Below are 16,433 nucleotides of genomic sequence, written 5' to 3' on the forward strand. Positions count from 1 at the left end.
AGCCGAAAAAGAAGAGAGAGGGAAAAGATCCTGGATCCTATTTTATCATCGTTTTATTCCGGTGCAGTGTGCGAAGCGGCAAGGGGCAATGCATGGATCAAGAGCTGATGACGCAATCTTACCATTGGCCTCCAAAAGTGGAGGCGCCCAATCACCTCCCTGAATTCTAGGTGCCGCCCAATGAAACTGCAGCGGCACCTTCAATTGTACGTGCGTTCATTGGACAAAAAGAGTGAAATACGTCCCAAGCAGCCAATCGGCAGCGTAGCTAGCGAGTAGGAACTTGGGCCAAACAACTTGGTTTCAGTATGGTGAGGGTCCAACCACACAACCGCCGTGTCATTCTAATTTGTGCTCCCAACCGTCGCGATGCCAAGCGCGACGAGCACGGCGCTGTCCCCACCAACAACGACGTGAGCAGACGCGTACGTCCCTCGCTCACGCCTCGCCCTCCACGCGCTCGCCTCAACCAATGCGCTCTCGCCTCGCCCTCCACGCGCTCGCCTCAACCAATGCGCTCTCGCCTCGTCATGCCCACGCGCCCAGCTCGTCGAGCGCCTAGCTCGACACGCCCCACACGACTGCCTCGTCATCGGTCCGCGCGACTAGACCTCCTGGTCGTCGTCTCGTCGGCGGCGCGCCCGGCTCATCTTCCAGTCCGTTCAACTTTGTACCGCGACGGTGGCCCAAGACCTCGCCTGCTACACGTGCCTGCTTCAGGGCGGGTCGCTCCTCACCGCGACGGCTACTGCAGCAAGACCGACGGCGGCAGGCGCAACTGCACAATATACGACACGCTCCTACGAGTGCGTTCTCTGTGTCGACTACACGAATTCATAGCTTCATACGCGCTTTACATTACGCTTAACATGAAGTAACCCTTGTTGCTTCATCGCACAAACGCATAGTGGCCACACATGCACGCCTACATCGCATCGGTCGGCTCCAACATCGAGCAGCCAAACGAAGCAGCTCCGCAGTTGAGGCTGGAGCTCGGCCGCGTAGATAGCGGCGGCTGCAATCTCTCGTTGGCATTCGGCGCCCGCAATGCATCCGTCTGCGCAGTCCAGTGGTTTGTGCGCGGAGGGCTCGATTTGATACCCCGAGTAGGCCTTCCGTTGGCAACGGCTAGCTGCCTCTGCAGCAGCGGCACAGCGCCGATCTCGCGGCCTGGAGCGCCCCGAGGCAATAGAATGCGAAACCCGACCCTTTGGCAATTGATCGGCGGGATCCGTATTTCTTTTCAAAGGTTATAAAGTTTCAATTAAGCAAATGGCTTTTGGCCCACTCGCCCATTCCAAGTGCACATCGCCGATTTGGGCGATTGCGTGGCGTGTTTTCCAGCATGTTATTTAATTCATGTTACCTATTAGCTAAGACGCGTGTGATTCGCAGCACCGAAACAGCAGCTTGCGACTTGTCCACAAAAAGGGACCGTGACTAATGCGCCGGCTTCCAATACAAAGCTCGCTTTAAACGCGATCGGACCAGCCGGCCACGTGACACGCCACGCGCATTGCACTTGCAGTTTGTATGGACAGCCGCGCCGCTAGTCACGCCTTGAGGTGCCGGCTTCAATCGGCATTTTGCGAGGAGCATGCCAACGACGACGCTGCTAGAGACCGGCGGGCTTGGCGCCAGCCTCACGCGCTTTGGGCCCTCGCGGCCCTTTGACGCGACCGAGCTTCACGCGCTCTCGGTGACTTTCTCGCACCAAACCGGCGCGCGCACGCTCCAGTATGTGCTGGGTGTCGCGGTCGGGCCCGACGGCCAAGTGCGCCGCCATTACACAGCAAAAACGTACGCCGAGCTGCGCGAGTTCCGGCGCAATCTGCTCCGCGTGCTCAAGACAAATGGGCTCTGTACGTGCCGCGGCGACCACTGCACGTTTGGTAGCCTCGCGACGAGCCACTTGATGAACCACCCGCTCTCGTCGTTTAGCCTCTTTGGCTTTCAATTGGCCGGCACGCTCGTCTCGCGTCTCAGCAACGTCAGCGCCTTCTTAGACGACCTCATGCGCGGTCTCCGCACGGTCGACGCCACCGCGTGGTCCAACGACTGCCTCTTCCTCCAAATGATCGCATCCTTCTTCGACACGGCGCGCGAACATGCCGGGCGCACCAAAATGGGCCTCCGCGAGCATCTGCACATGAACCTCAAGGGTTGGCACCACGACCGCATGAAGAACTACGGCATTGGCATTTCGTACGATTGATGAGCCCGATCGAAGGGCACAGTGAAGTACGGGCAGTAATTTATGGCATTGTGCCAGCACAGTAAATGTAATCACACGACGATCAACTACAACGAGACGCTAATGATCGCTTGCGAGAAGTTGCCAAGGCCAGCTCCATGGTGTGATGGTTTGGTATTGTGACGAGTATGGTGCAGCCCGAGCTCGCATCCATGATCAGGAGCTGGTTTGAGGTTTCTATGCAGATTCGAACGAGAGATCGGTTCCCTTGTTTCCGTCGACTATGAGCGTTGGCGGTGCAAGCGTGACTCGTCGGTAGAGATGGACGCCTCTGCTTTCGACTGTCTGCACTCTGCGAATCCACGGGGACTCATCAAGCTCATCAAGATCAAGCATGGCCAGGCATACACACACTATACCAGTTGTAACACTATTCATATCAACGTGAATAGTATAATATATTAAAATTCCCCGCGCGTCGTAAAATACCAACACTAAATAAAATACCAACACTAAATATGCAATACAAATAGTCAGTATAAAGCGTCGAAATGACAATAATAATACTCACCGAGCTCTTGTCCAATGAATTGAGCCCGATGCTTCGAGGTGCCATCAAGGGCAACAGAAAGATCAGCAGCAAGATGCTTCGCCGGTCGACGACGACGATGCTGCTACTGCCGCGCCGGGCCTTCTGGAGCTCGGCAAAGGAGGCGCTGGCGACAGGCAAGGAGACGCTAAGCATTCTTAGCCGTGCCGAAGAGATCGGCGCCAAGACGTCGGCGCTCGCCAACGTGCAGCTCAACATGACGCACTTCCTGCCCGAGCTCCTTCGCCAACGCGTCTCGTCGCTGCTCAAGGAGCGCACGCACGTGCAGCTTGTGCAGCTCAAAGAAACCATCACGCTCGGTAAGCAGGCGAAGCGCTTCCCGCGTGACGCCCACAACGAACAAGTCGGTTGGGAAATGTCCAAGAAGCCCAAGATCCCGGCCTTTGCCTATGGTCCGCAAGAGACGCTCGCGTACATGGCCCACGAGATGGACGGCGTCTACTCGTCCGTGCACCACGTCTTTCGGCAGATGGCCAAGCCGGCCGTGAGCTTCCGTGACGACGACAAGGACCAGGACAAGGACCAAGCCGCGTTTGCGCCCAAGAGCCTCTTGGACTTTGGCGGCGGGCCAGGTACGGCGGCATGGGTCGCCAAGCAGTTTTACGGCGACTCGATCAACGAATACCGCATCATTGAGCCGAGCCAGAGCATGCTGGATGCGGCGCAGGTGACGATGGAAGGCTTCCGCGGCCTCTCGTTCCGCAAGAGCCTCGGGGAAATGAAGCGCGAGATCGAGAAGGGCAAGACGTACGACCTCATTACGCTCAGCTTTGTGCTCAGCGACATCACCAACGACGTCGAGCGCATCGCGATCGTCTCGACCTTGTGGAGCCTGCTCGCGGATGGCGGCCGGCTCGTCATCGTCGACCGCGGTGCGTCATCATGCGTATACCAATGGAAGCATCTAAATACGACTCTAGGCAACTCGTGGGGCTCGCTTCAAGTGCGCTCGGCGCGGCAGTTTGTGCTCGACTCGCTTACGACCAACCAAGAAGAAGTGATTACGTCCGACGACGCGGTGCCGCACGTCGAAGGCGGTCGCATCCTCGGCCCGTGCCCGCACGCCAAAGAGGTAGTCAAATGCGATGACTCCTTATAGTGGACTACGCACGATGACATGTCGTGTGTGTCCTCTAGTGCCCGATGAAGGAAGGCGAGTGGTGCCATTTTGTACAGCGGACGCCGCAGGTGTCCCAGCCGCGCCTCCCGACGCCGCAGCGCTGGACCGGCTACCACAGCATGAAGTTTTCGTACGTCACGCTTGAAAAGAAGGCGGGCTACAGCTCGGCGGCCACCGAGGAAGAGACGCACGCGCGCTTGACACGGTAAGCGTGCGAGAACGATATGCGAGCGAAGTCTTAGCATCCGGTGCGTAGCGGTCCGCTGACGAGCACGCGCCAAGTGACCATCGACCTGTGCCATCCCAATGTACGCTTCATGGCTTGATGAAGGCAGTCCGAGAATGAGTTTGGTAGGGCTCGCTGGAGCGCCGCGCCGTGACCAAGGGCCGCGCCGTTCGAGAAGCCTACCGCGCCGCGCGCAAGTCGCACTGGGGCGGTCAGTGGCCCAAGGACAAGGAATCGTACGAGCTGCCCAAGGTGGTGTACCCGCCCAAGGTGCGCAAGCCGCGCCGCCTGCGCAAGGTGGCGACGCCAACGGCCTCGAAGCCCAACACGTTGTAACTCCAATAGACAGACCCTCATTTTGACCATTTGACCATCATTCCTTATTGCATTCACGACGGGCGGTGGCCATGGAACCTTCGCCGACGCGCCGCCGGAGCTTTGTCGTGCGGGCGCCGAGCTCTGCATCGGGCCTGCCCGCCGAGAAGACAAGCAGCGAAGAAGCGGTCGCTTGGGCTACCGCCTTGCGCGAGCACCGCCGGGCGACGGCCGAGCCAGGCGTGTCCTGGGTGCACTGTGTCGTCGTCGGCGGCGCGGTCTGCTTCCTCCTCATCATGGTCCAGCTGTACAGCCAAGTGACATCCATGGCGTCGTTCGTACAGCCAGGTAACACACACATGCCTCTCGCGCTCTGGCCCTCGAGAACGAACGAACGTGCATGCATAGATCGGCAGATGCGCCCGACGCGGCTCGATGTCGCAGTGGATCTCGCGACGCTCTTCCATGGCGGCGTGCAAACAGTAGAATCATCCTTGCGTCATTTGTAGCATTGACAAAGGTGCTAATTAGGTGGACTTTGAGAAGCAAGTCGTGTGCGCAGTGTGCCATGGCCACGGGTACGACCAGGCCGCGGGCCTCCGAAAGGTGACACTCAGTCAACCAGCACCATTCAATGAGATTTGCGTAGTGCCCCGTGTGTGGCGGCGCCGGCATGGTCGTGCACGAGCAACGGTTTGGCCACCGCGTCCATCGTGTTCGGCACGGCTGCGATCGCTGCAGCGGGGCGGGCCATCTTCCGAACCGCGTCTGCCCTATTTGCCACGGGCACGGGCACCACCACGCGTCGGCTTCGATCGCCGTCCCGGTTGCGCCCGGCATGATGCACGGCGACGAGATTCTGTTGACGGGCGGCGGCGATGCACAGCGCCACGTGGCGACCGGAGACGTCCTTGTGCGACTCGTACGTGCTGCTCGCTTCGTGCCATACTATGACGTAGCCTACCTGTCGCGTAGGTGCCATCGGCATCGCCGACAAGGTTTGTGCGGCGTGGCGACGACCTCGAGACGATCATGGTCATTTCACTCGCCGAGGTCGTACCTTGAATCGAGTTGACGTCGCAGGCATGACGACGCAACTAGGCGCTGACGGGCGTCGCGACGTACATGGAGCACCTCAGCGGCGACTTGGTGCCCATCACAACGCAGGACGTACTGCATCCACGTACGAGGCGACGTCGTTGGGTCGTCAGGAGGCGTCACCTCGGCATGTGTAGACGCAGTTGTGCGTGTGCCAAACCAAGGCATGCCGCTGCGCCACGACCCGCAACGGTAGGACCCGACGAAGCGTTCGTCTCTGTAGCCCGTCGTCGTCCTTGCTCTAGGCGTGGCGACTTGGTCGTGCGGTTCGACATTCGGTTCCCAACGACCTTGACGGCGGCGCAAACCGCGGGTGCGAGCTGCTGCAAGCTATAAGATCTGAGATTCTGATGGCATGTGTAGCTCTGCAATTGCTGTTGCCGGACGTCGATGCCGCTTAAGCGACGCTCTGTGCCCGCGTCGCAGTACGATTAGAGAATGCAGCTCTCAGCATTTGAGAGCCGAGAAGAGAGTAAGAGTTGCTGAGAGCTGGGAGAGTACCAAGAGCTCCGCGAGCTCTCAGTTATCAGGACAGTTATCCGGACAGTAGAAGCAGGGGATGCGGTCAAGGACCTTGGTGGCAGAAGGCTTTTTCCGACAAAACTGTCCAAGTCCCGAGTCCTCATATGAAAAGAAAGCTCTGTATCGTTCCCAGATGGATGTGTCGGTACACTTCGTACTCGCAGCCACACAAGATTGCCCATCTGCAGCCTCTGGTCTTGCGCTACAAGAGCGGCAGCTAACCGTGTTTGTCAGAGTCGAGGGTCGTGAAAGACACGGTGACGAATCATCTGCTTTCTGCAGATACCGCAGACGTTCTGGTTGTCGACGATGACGATCGACCCGTGGCCAGGACTTGTGTCGGAGCTTGCATGTTGACTTAGTAGGTACTGGATCGACTTCCTAATGGCGTCTTGGAGTCTTTCGTTCGTCACAACTCACTAATGGTACACATCGAGCAACTCGCCATCCCTGAATTGTACAGTACTCGTGCCTCCCACCAATATAGTTTCTTTGCCTCTTCAATGACAAGAAATCTTGCTCATTGCAATACGGATCGCGATGTAAAAGCACGACTGTTGGTACAGCTCAGCTCGTATTAAGAGGGTTACGGGGGTTGAGCGATGAGCTGGCGCAATAGCATCAAGTCGAGTCGGATCAAATCGTCTTCGTGGCCGAGCAACTCGACTGGGGGCCGCGTCAACCCCTTGTAGATAAGGCCCAGTGGGAACGACACTGCGAGGCCTGCGCGCACCGGCTTGTCAAAGCCAAACTCGACTTCTTCAACCGGCTGACCCCGGACATGGAGCACGAGCACGTAGCGACGGCTGCGCATAAAGATCTAGATACCGAGGGCGACTTGCACCGACGTGCCGTCCATCCACCGAGCGAGCGTCGCGCGCAGACTCGCGAGGCTCTCGTTCTTGCAAAAGACATCGAGAACAAGCGTCGAATAGGGCTCGCCTTCTCCGCCGTGGAGGACGTCGCCGCGCACACCCAAGCCGCTCGGCACCATCGACATCGTTGTACCGAGGCACAAGTGCATGTTAACCGTGGCAATGGTGCGTACCATTTCGTTGAGAACCAGGGCTGTCACAACGCGATGCGTGTGCTGATGCAGAAGCGTGCAGTCGCTGAAGACCTCGAGGCGGCCAAACGATGGGTCGTCCGCCAACGGCTCAAACGACCAGCGAGGAAACTCCAAGTCGTGTTCCCAGTACCATAGTTTACAGTCGTCGATCGAGATGCGCGGGAAGACGACAAATGGGCCCCATGACGCGTCGCCATCGTCGTCGACGTACGGTGCGTCAGCCACAGCTGCCGCCTCCATCATATCCAAGTGATCTAGGGCTGCGGCAAAGTTCGGTGGTAGCTTACTGCGAAAGCTTGCCTTCGCGGCCTGCTTGTGCGCCATCGCCTCGACGGTCTTGTGGTAGTATTCGGTCATTTGAGTTGTGCTGCTATATGCTGCCCATCCAGTTGTGGGATCTGCCCTGTCCCAAGAGAAGAAACAGAAAGGCCGAGAAGGGAATCAGATCCAGGGTTAAAAGAAAAATGACACAACTGGGTGTGTTTGAGAAAAGCTGCGTCAAAACACGAATTTAGAGAAGAAATAACCTTTCGCCCAAGTTTTCGGCAGGGTGTTTGCGTTGTTTGACAAGGTACTCTCAGGTGGGAGTGATGAGGTAGGTTCGAGGAGTGTCGTGTAGGAGTCTTGTTAGCGGGTAAGGCGGCGTACGAAGAGGGGTATGTGAAAATATCGACGAACCGCGTGCCACACAGAGTAGAACCAAGTCTGTGTATTTTATTCTATTCAATTTACCCTTTGCTGTTATATCGATGCCCTCGTACACCCCGTTTTGACATTTTCCCGGGTCAAAATCCATCGCGGAGCATCACTGTTGGCATGTCCATGGCATCGACTGCAGCTTTCTGCGCAGTCTTCCGTGATCGCTAGAGCTTGTCATCTGCAAGCTCATAAGGCTACGCAGCCGAGGCCTCCCATTGGAGCACTACTACCGGTGACCAAGGTACAATCCTTGGCATTCAGGCTGATTGATCTGCAACCGACCAATCAATCACAACCATTGGAACTAAAATCGACGACGACGAAAAGCTGAAAGATTCGCAATCGGCCAATCGCCACGCTTTGAAAATAGAAGCCACCAATCACACGTGTCCAAAACTAGAACGAGCAACGTCCCTCACACAAAGTCAACGACCAACAAGGGATATTGACGACCAACAACCGACAACCGTCAAATGGCAAGCTTCGGAGCAACCTCCTTCCAGAACCTCTCGATCAAGGAGGACGCATCGGCGCCTCGAATCGACGTGGGTGCTGCCCACGCCCACCTCGACGCCATCGATGCGGCCTTGGAGCACACGGCGCCGCTCGTCGACGCTGACGGCGATGCGTCATGGGGCCCCGTCGTCGTCGCCCCGCACATTTCGTTGGCCGAAGCAGTCATTGTCGGCCAAGAGCTGCTGCATCGGTGGGTGTTTGAGCCATTTATCGAGAACCCAACGGTCGGGCGACTGCTGGCCTCCAGCAAACACACATTTGTCCACGACCACTCGCGTCGCGTCGCCATGACCACGATCGACTACCAGCTACGCGACATGACTCGATTTCAACTTGACGACGTCCAACTCGCGACGGGTCGGCGTCTGTGCCGCGTCCAGCAAGCCACCGACTCGTTGACGCCGTTGGGACTCGTCGTTGGTGGCGATGTGCTGGACGCGGGGGACGGCCAGCCGTACCCGACATTTGTGCTGGAGATCTTCTACAAGAATGAGAGTTTGAGCGACTTGCGCGCGACGCTCGCTCGATGGATGGACGGAACGTCGGTGCAAGTGGCGTTTGGCATCAAGGTGAACACGCGAGGCCATCGCTATGTGCTTGTGCTCCACGTCCGTGGCCAGCCGGTGGTAGAAAGTCGCATTGACCACCACGCGACTCCCATTCGCTGGGCAGGCTTTCCAGTCGCCGCTTTGTACTGGGGCGTGGCTTTGCCGCCGGCGCTGGCAGGTTATGCGGAAGCGATGGTTAACGTTGACATTTACCTGCTGCGGGAATCTCTGTATGGTCCGAACAGCGCGGCGACGGGTGCAGGGTTCGGCTATATAGGATTTTCGTAGCAATTCCCATTTCATTCATAAAGGGGATCAAAATATCAATCTCGGGTTGCTGTTGGCAGCATGAAATAGACAATGACGAGGCGAATCGATCACCGTGCAGTCCAGTGCTCGATTCATTTTCTGGCCGAAGGTTTGCTTCCTTTCAGTTTTAGGTGTACGAAACTACGAGAGAAAGTGCCATGAACTATTTGCATTGGTCGTGAATGCGAAGAGTTGACGATGTGCGACGACCGCATCTTCGTCTCTTGTTTACCCTTGCACCTCGTTGGGCAGTCCTGGGGCAGTCCTGGCTTGGTGCCGTAGATTATGTTGGATACATAGCCAGCTACTGTATTATATTTTCACCCTGCGCAATTACTATATTCCGCTCGGATACATGGATTCTCCACTGAGTTCGACTGTACGATGTACTCAAGAGCGATGGGAGACGACATTTTGCAAAGTTGACATCTCTAAACGACGTGGCACTTCACACGTCGGTCTCTCCACACAATATTTCTATGCTTGCTTAAAGCTTCTTCAAAATGTCATCATAACGGGGCACGTGCGTGAGGTCGCCGACCGACGCCAACGACGGCTTCGACGCGACGAGCTTCGCGGCGAGCGTCTGGACGTCCTTGACCGAGACCGCGTGCAACGCGGCGTGCGTCGAGGCTTCCGTGATGGCCGACTGGGCAAACGCCGAACGCGCGAGCTGCGTCAACGCACCGTTCTTCGTGTCGACAAAGCTGCTGTAGCAGAGACCCGACGACTTCTTGGCAGCTTCCAACTCGGCGGCCGAGAGCGGGCTCGAGGCAACCGCCTGGAACTCCTTCAGGAACGAGGCGACGAGGGCCGAGGCGTCGTCCGGGCGGGCGACACCGCTCAAGCCGAGCAAGGAGGCATCGGCGTAGACGGCGCGGAACGCCGACGAGGCACCGGCGATGCGGCCCTTGAGGACGTGCTCCAAGACATGGGCAGCGCTCTTCTCCTGGGTGTTGAGGGCACCGGCCGAGAAACCGAGAGCAACGTACGAAACCGGCGACGCGGCGGCGACGCGGTGCTCGCCACCGACGTAGTGGGCAGCGGCGGGCTTGGTGCGGTCACCAGCGACGACACCCGAGAAGTGCGTGTTGGCAATGTCGTTCAACGCCGACTGGTTGATGCCACGGCCGACAAGGACCATGTTGGCGGCGTTCACGTTGGCGTCATAGAAGGCGCGGACGTCCTTGGCCTTGAGCGCCGAGACGTTCTTCGAAAAGACGGTGCGGCCCAACGTGCGGTTGTCGTAGAACGCAGCAGCGTGGATGCCCTCAGACAAGAGGTCGGCGGCGTTCGAGCGGAGGAGCTCAATGTCGACTTCAGCCTTCGCCTTCTGCGTCGACACGTCCCACTCGGCGCAGCGCGCGGCCAAGACAGACTCGGCGAGGATCGCGGCGGCCTCGTCAATGTGCTCGGGCGTCACCGAGATCGACAAGTTGACATAGTCACGGCCGACAGAGCTCGAGATGCTGCCACCAATGGCCTCAATGTCGCGGAACAAGGCGAGGTCCGAGCGGGCATCCGTCGAGCGGAACGCCAACTTGCTCGCGAGGAGCGAGATACCAGCGTTCTTGTCCGACTCGAAGCGCGCGCCCGTGTTGAACGTCACGCCGAGCGTCGCAACCGTGCAGTGCGCCGGCGAAGCCGAGGCCACGCCGAGGCCCTTGCCGGTGGCACCGACCGCAATCTCGCTGGCGAGGGGCGACGCATGGAGCGCGGGCAGGTACGGCAGCTCTTCCGCGAGGCTGGACGCGTGGCGCGCCGACGAGAGCGCACGACGCGACGCGGTCGAACGAAGGACACTCAAGCTCATGATGCTCAGGGGAATTGACTGAAATGACTGGTTTGCCATCGAAGGGCGGCCACCCGCCACCTGCGTACTCGAAATACATTTTAACCAATCACGTCCGCCGCTTGGTTTGCACTTGCATTTTGTATGCACCTGCGCGGCCGATGCCGAAGCCCGCCGAGCGCCAGGTTTAAAAATATACAACCTGTACTAGATATTTGTATGTAGCATTGATTTGGGGCCGTTGGCCGGCCCATTAGGTTCTGGAGGTTCCGCACAAAAACATGCGTGATGAAACGGACGGCTAATCGCACGCATCTTGCCGTTGCCGTCAACGGCGTCGACTAGATCGCATCGCGTGGTCCCCGGCCCACGACCTCGTCCTGGCGCGACCACCCACGCCACGAACACCATTGCATGGCCTCCACGTCCATGTATATGTTGATGCGTTTTTCTAAAAGCCCACGGGCATATATGGACAAGTGTTGCGCCGGCGGTATGGACCGGCCGAGGCTGCATGGAACACGCATAGAACACTTATAGCTGTCTCTAATAAAGACGTTGGCGCGTAGACCTTCAAGCGTACATGCGTTTGGTGCCAACCTTCTATCGAGGAGCGTCGCAGCGACCATACGCCTTCTGGCTGCGGATGCGTGTGGTTGGGTGTTTTTAACCTGCCGTGTAACCGGTCCATTGAAACCGAAATGAAGGCCAAGGCCGGCGCCGACTTTGCCAAGGTCCTCGAGACTTTGACGGAGAAGCAGACGTCGGACCTGCACTCGCGCCACGTTGCACTTCTCGAGAGCACGACGCTAAACCACCCACAAGGGTACGACGACGGCGCTATTTTTGCTGATTTGGCATGGAGAAAATGCTTTAGGTTTCGCCTTGCGGACCTCCCGGTGGTCGCACAGATCCTGGAAGCCGCGTACGCAAAAATTGAAGCCGGTGTCGATGTGCTCATTGCGCCTGTGTGTGCGTGGACGGCCCACTGCAGCAAGGTACACGACCATACGCTGCAACTTGTAAACGCTGGCGTAGCCGTACCTGCGCACCAAGTCGAACGAAGAATTTACGAATCCGCAGCTGCTGCACAGCATTACGCGTCTTCTCGGTCGGTTCTTGACGTCGTTTGAAGCTCAAATTCAGGTCGCGGCCGCCGAGACTTTGCTCAACATTGCAACTGGCAACTGTACCCACGTTCTCAAAATGAAAATGAATATGAAAATGGCATTGCAGGCTTGAGCAACTCGGTGCGCAGCAGCTCCAACGTCGACGAAAACCTCGACGACCAGCGGCCATTGCCCCGCGACTACTCGCAGCAGCTCATGGAAAAGTGTGGCATCGTGCCAGCACTCGCGTCTGCGCTCGAGACGCTCGTCCACGACCAACTTGTACACCTGCTTGCGATGCTTGATACATTCCATTTATATATATACATTGATACTGTAGGAAAACGAAGGCGACGATCCATCGAGCGGCCGCATGGACCTGCTCCTCTTCCCGCTTGTCGACTTAGTCCAAGAAGTGTCGAGCTGGGGCCCGAACGCCCAGGCGCTCACGCAGGCCGGGACGCTTGCGTACATCATTGAGATCCTCGACAGCATCCACGACCTCCGCGACGAGCTCCTCCCGCTCTGCATGGAGATCCTATGGAACGTCCTCGAGTCGTGCGCGTCGGCGACCGCCAGCATCCAGCGCTGCGTGTCGCGCAGTGTCCTCATCCACGCGTTTCGCACAACGAATGCGATCCACGTCATGGGCTCGCCACGCACCTTTGACGTGCTCCACAAGCTCTTCAAGCAGCTGCTTCTGCAAGGCCACCGCAAACAAGACAAGGAGCTCCGGTACTTTTTTTGCTCATTTTTGCTGAGTTTTGCGGATTTTCGTCGGGTATAGCAACATGTGCCTCATGATTGCCGACATCCTTGCGTCCAAGCGGCGCAACATCCCGTGCTTTGAAGCCTCGCAATGGCTGCACACGCTACTCGCGTACGCGACCGCCTGCGAAACCGGTCACTTGGCTGGCCTCGCCAAAGCCACCAACTTTGCGAGCGCGAGCGACGAAGACTTCGAGCTCAAGCACATTTTATGGATTCTCCTCTCGGACATTTGCACGGGGCACGAGGCCATGGTGCCAATTGTCGCCGACTCGGCGCTTGTCGATGTGCTTTTGATGTACGTCGCGATGCGCCCGGACGACGCGCACACGGCCGTCGCGACGCAGTGGACGCCGTCGCAGCGCCGGACGCTCCAAGTGCTCGCGCTCAACGTGCTCTCCAACCTCACGGCGTTGGTGCCCGAGCGCTTTATCGCCGTGAACGGCCACGTTGTGATCCTCGAATTCGTCACCGTATTTTTTTTGACAAATTGATAAATTGATGGTACAAATTGAGATGGTCGTGGACTAGGCGGCGACCGACCCGGAAGCGTGTGCGGTTGCGCTCTTGATACTCATGCAAGTCGTGACGACGCCGACGCTGCAGCAAGACATTGGTGACATCTCGGGCGTCGAAGGCATGCTGGCGCTCTTCTGCGACTCGTCGCACCCGTGCTCGATTCGGCGCACGGCCAGTACGAATCGATGACAGATCGGCATCATGCACTCATATATGGATTCTAGTCACGATCTGCAGCCAGCTCTGCGCGCACCATGCAAGCAACCAAGCGCGGTTCCGTCGTGCGAACGGCGTCAACGTAGTGCTGCAGTCGATGCGCTTCAACCCGTCCGACGCGGTTCGCCAAGACAATCTCATCGTTGCCATCGTCGGCTGTATCTGGTCGAGCATCATTGGCAACCCCGAGAATGAGATCGCTTTCATCCAGTCGGAAGGCGTCGACAACCTGCTCGACCTTTTGGAGCTGTACGACCTATGTCATCCGAACGACTTGCGACTGGGACACGCGTAGCGCACCGCGCATCATGTGCGGCCAAGTGCTTGGCGCGCTCGCCGAGCTCTGCGTCAATTCAAAAGCGTCTGCGTACTACCACGCGTGGAAGAGCAAGAAGCACATTAGCGCGTCGCAGATGCTACTGCTCATGTACGCCGACGAAGAGAAGCGGTTGGGCGTCGCCCGCCCGCCGAGCGGTGTCATCGCCAACGTCCACCGCCCACTACTCGCCCACGGGCTGGTGGACGACCAGACGCTTGCGACCTGTAATTGTCATGTCCAAGCGAGTGTGTCCTCCAATGTCGATGGTGTAGCCCCCGAAAAGCGCCCCGTGTCACCGCCGCCAGTGGCCTTTCTGCGGCTCAAGCAAGCCATCACGCACGCCAAGGGCTTCCGCAATACGGACCCGAATCGACGTACCACGATCGAATGCAATCGAAACCACATGACAAGATAGGACTCGCGACGGCCACGGAAAAGGTCGACTTGCGGGCCAAGATCTACGCCGTGCTCGCCAGCGTCGGCTTTTCCTGCATGGCCGACGACCTCTCGTACGAGGTACACATCGAACGACCACGGCCGAGGACGGATGATCGATAGGACCAAATCACGCTCGCGGTCGCAAAGGAGTTTCCGGTGTTCCGGCTCGGCATGGTGTGGCTCGATGTCAAGCTCGCGCTCGTTGCGCATGGCATCCGGCCCACGTACGCGGACGCAGTTCTGATCGAGCACCACCTCCATGAGGCATACGCGATCGTCCAGCACGTCCGGCACACGCAGCATGCGATCTTTGCCCGGCGGGAGGCCGACGAAGCGACCGAAGAAGACATTTTCTTTGCGAGCGTCAAGCACCACAAGGAGCAGGAGCTCCAGACGCGCAAGAAAAACACGATGCAGGTGTCGAGCATGAAGGCGCATTTGGAGGCGAAGAAACGCAAGGCCGAAATGATGCGCAAGGTGTCGCTGCCGGGCGAGACGGGCGCTAGCAATAGCTACTTTACGGACCCGCCGCCGATCTTTCATGATTTGTAAACGTAAACTACCAGCTTGTACAGAACGAAGTCTGCCGCCACGTCCGGTATGGGCGTCTTCACCGCGCATTGTATACACTGAACGGGCCGACGAGATAAACTCAGAGATATTAGTTCTTGCCTACAACCCAGTGGTGCTGACTCCCACGTAGCGGTACCTATACAAAGTCTTTTTGTATTATAATGATAACGAAGATACAACGTGAAACACGTTCATATATAAAAGACATAATATTCACATGGGCACCTCCTGGGGGAGCTAGGATGCACAGAGCATGAGCTAGTCGGTTCTATACCACTTTGTCGGAATATCTTGTGCTTGACCCATGATCTCATTCAACTGGACCTCCACCGTTTTGAATCCATTTGCGAATGGGGTATTCACAGCACCCAGTATCAGATCAGATGAATCGAGACAATCGAGCGGGATAATGTCTACTTTCGTAGGTACAGCAAAGTAGGCTGCGGTCTCGAAACCCTATGTCCATAACGACCTGCGTTTCGTAGGAAGGCGCAGGATGCCCTCGGCCAGCCAGCGCGCTTTCAGCAGGTATGATTCATGTCGACCCAACCGGTTTTGGGGTTGGCTCTGCCTTGGGATTTGCAGCCGGTTCGACGCCGAGCCGAGCCAAAGCTACCACGACTCGATCTCACACCTCAATACAAGAAACTGATACTTCGATACATTTGACTTTGCCCCGTGCTCCAAGTGTATCAACGTAACCGTGCCAATATCGCTTTCGATATATCAAGAGAAAGATCGCAAGTCACTCACAAATACACTTTCTTCTTCGTACGTAGGTCGAACACCATGACGGCTGTTGCCACATGCAAGACGCCGTGTCTCTTACAAGGCCTGACCCGCGATCGAGTTGTAGCCGTTGCGCTGGCGCGTCGTGAAGAAGCCGACGAGGAACATGACGCCGACGCCGCCCGTGGCCGCGGCCGCGAGCGCGTACGACTTGTTGCTCGAGAGCATCGTCATGAACGAGACGCTCGACGTGATCGAGTACTTGGGGTAGCTGCCCGGAATGCTCTGCTCTTGCGCGATCTCGTAGCACGACTTGCCGCCGTTGAGCGACGGCTGCGTGACGTCGCCCGAGACAGGGTCGATGACACAATCAACAGCGCACGTCTTTTGCTCTTCAACCAAGCACGCATCGTTGAGACCGCCGTTCTGCGCTGGGTAGTCGATGTTGATGGTGCGGCGCGAAAAGCCCTGCGCGTTGCAGTTGGACCACGCGCCCCACGTGTCACCCGGCTTGCAGTTGACGACGCACAGCTCGTACTTGGTGAGGTCACCGCACGGGCGACCGCCGTTGAGCGGCGCCGTGATGACGGAGCGCGTCCAGGTCTGCTGGCCCGCGAGGTCCCCGCGCACGGCGCACTCGCCTTGGTTCCACTCAGAGAGCGCGCAGTGGACGGCGCACGTCTCCGTCACGGCGAGGTTGCACGTGAGACCGTTCTGGGGAGTGTAGAGGTACGTGGCCGAGCC

General features: G+C 57.9%; 8 protein-coding genes across 9 annotated transcripts; 5 read left to right on the forward strand and 3 right to left on the reverse strand.

Moving 5' to 3' along the window:
* The first annotated feature begins 1,477 nt into the window (after positions 1–1,477).
* Positions 1,478–2,343, forward strand: SDRG_11602 (hypothetical protein). The gene has a single exon (XM_008617645.1). The coding sequence runs from the start codon at positions 1,598–1,600 to the stop codon at positions 2,213–2,215; it is 618 nt and encodes a 205-aa protein (XP_008615867.1). The 5' UTR covers positions 1,478–1,597; the 3' UTR covers positions 2,216–2,343.
* A 422-nt stretch (positions 2,344–2,765) lies between these two features.
* SDRG_11603 (hypothetical protein) lies at positions 2,766–4,523 on the forward strand. The gene is made up of 5 exons (XM_008617646.1): positions 2,766–3,676; positions 3,725–3,876; positions 3,942–4,129; positions 4,181–4,232; positions 4,280–4,523. Exons 1-5 carry the CDS (start codon positions 2,794–2,796, stop codon positions 4,484–4,486), a joined length of 1,482 nt encoding a protein of 493 aa, XP_008615868.1. The 5' UTR covers positions 2,766–2,793; the 3' UTR covers positions 4,487–4,523.
* A 12-nt stretch (positions 4,524–4,535) lies between these two features.
* Positions 4,536–6,331, forward strand: SDRG_11604. Of its 2 annotated transcripts, XM_008617647.1 has the most exons (9): positions 4,536–4,813; positions 4,874–4,947; positions 4,997–5,071; positions 5,115–5,387; positions 5,441–5,518; positions 5,567–5,648; positions 5,701–5,755; positions 5,809–5,876; positions 5,927–6,331. In XM_008617647.1, exons 1-9 carry the CDS (start codon positions 4,558–4,560, stop codon positions 5,962–5,964), a joined length of 999 nt encoding a protein of 332 aa, XP_008615869.1. In that variant the 5' UTR covers positions 4,536–4,557; the 3' UTR covers positions 5,965–6,331. The 2 variants fall into 2 exon arrangements, with proteins under 2 accessions (XP_008615869.1, XP_008615870.1); XM_008617648.1 differs by having other exon boundaries at positions 5,701–5,876.
* A 340-nt stretch (positions 6,332–6,671) lies between these two features.
* On the reverse strand, positions 6,672–7,535 carry SDRG_11605 (hypothetical protein; the record flags this gene model as incomplete). The annotated part of the gene is made up of 3 exons (XM_008617649.1): positions 7,455–7,535; positions 6,930–7,408; positions 6,672–6,905 (listed from the first exon to the last, which is right to left on the reverse strand). Exons 2-3 carry the CDS (start codon positions 7,395–7,397, stop codon positions 6,672–6,674), a joined length of 702 nt encoding a protein of 233 aa, XP_008615871.1. The 5' UTR covers positions 7,398–7,408; positions 7,455–7,535.
* A 791-nt stretch (positions 7,536–8,326) lies between these two features.
* On the forward strand, positions 8,327–9,205 carry SDRG_11606 (hypothetical protein; the record flags this gene model as incomplete). The annotated part of the gene is made up of 1 exon (XM_008617650.1): positions 8,327–9,205. One exon carries the CDS (start codon positions 8,327–8,329, stop codon positions 9,203–9,205), a length of 879 nt encoding a protein of 292 aa, XP_008615872.1.
* A 307-nt stretch (positions 9,206–9,512) lies between these two features.
* On the reverse strand, positions 9,513–11,137 carry SDRG_11607 (hypothetical protein). The gene has a single exon (XM_008617651.1). The coding sequence runs from the start codon at positions 11,076–11,078 to the stop codon at positions 9,714–9,716; it is 1,365 nt and encodes a 454-aa protein (XP_008615873.1). The 5' UTR covers positions 11,079–11,137; the 3' UTR covers positions 9,513–9,713.
* A 582-nt stretch (positions 11,138–11,719) lies between these two features.
* On the forward strand, positions 11,720–14,939 carry SDRG_11608 (hypothetical protein; the record flags this gene model as incomplete). The annotated part of the gene is made up of 12 exons (XM_008617652.1): positions 11,720–11,844; positions 11,896–12,016; positions 12,057–12,207; positions 12,255–12,409; positions 12,468–12,862; positions 12,915–13,368; positions 13,427–13,589; positions 13,639–13,879; positions 13,926–14,173; positions 14,222–14,323; positions 14,365–14,465; positions 14,508–14,939. The coding sequence occupies 12 exons, from the start codon at positions 11,720–11,722 to the stop codon at positions 14,937–14,939; spliced, it is 2,688 nt and encodes an 895-aa protein (XP_008615874.1).
* Positions 14,940–15,785: 846 nt separating this feature from the next.
* Positions 15,786–16,099, reverse strand: SDRG_11609 (hypothetical protein; the record flags this gene model as incomplete). The annotated part of the gene is made up of 2 exons (XM_008617653.1): positions 15,786–16,001; positions 16,058–16,099. 2 exons carry the CDS (start codon positions 16,097–16,099, stop codon positions 15,786–15,788), a joined length of 258 nt encoding a protein of 85 aa, XP_008615875.1.
* Positions 16,100–16,433: the final 334 nt, after the last annotated feature.

The sequence above is a fragment of the Saprolegnia diclina genome (assembly GCF_000281045.1).
Source record: "Saprolegnia diclina VS20 unplaced genomic scaffold supercont1.43, whole genome shotgun sequence".
In the NCBI taxonomy this organism is placed as follows: Eukaryota; Oomycota; class Saprolegniomycetes; order Saprolegniales; family Saprolegniaceae; genus Saprolegnia; species Saprolegnia diclina.

What these genes read in the sequence shown, in the direction of transcription:
- SDRG_11607 (XM_008617651.1), bottom strand. Translation starts at nt 11,078, where the DNA reads ATGGCAAACCAGTCATTTCAGTCAATTCCCCTGAGCATCATGAGCTTG.
- SDRG_11604 (XM_008617647.1), top strand. Translation starts at nt 4,558, where the DNA reads ATGGAACCTTCGCCGACGCGCCGCCGGAGCTTTGTCGTGCGGGCGCCG. An exon ending in GCAGGACGTACTGCATCCAC is followed by an intron (nt 5,649 to 5,700) that starts GTACGAGGCGAC and finishes CGGCATGTGTAG; the next exon opens with ACGCAGTTGTGCGTGTGCCA. An exon ending in GACGGCGGCGCAAACCGCGG is followed by an intron (nt 5,877 to 5,926) that starts GTGCGAGCTGCT and finishes TGGCATGTGTAG; the next exon opens with CTCTGCAATTGCTGTTGCCG.
- SDRG_11602 (XM_008617645.1), top strand. Translation starts at nt 1,598, where the DNA reads ATGCCAACGACGACGCTGCTAGAGACCGGCGGGCTTGGCGCCAGCCTC.
- SDRG_11603 (XM_008617646.1), top strand. Translation starts at nt 2,794, where the DNA reads ATGCTTCGAGGTGCCATCAAGGGCAACAGAAAGATCAGCAGCAAGATG. An exon ending in ACGCACGCGCGCTTGACACG is followed by an intron (nt 4,130 to 4,180) that starts GTAAGCGTGCGA and finishes TCCGGTGCGTAG; the next exon opens with CGGTCCGCTGACGAGCACGC. An exon ending in TCGACCTGTGCCATCCCAAT is followed by an intron (nt 4,233 to 4,279) that starts GTACGCTTCATG and finishes TGAGTTTGGTAG; the next exon opens with GGCTCGCTGGAGCGCCGCGC.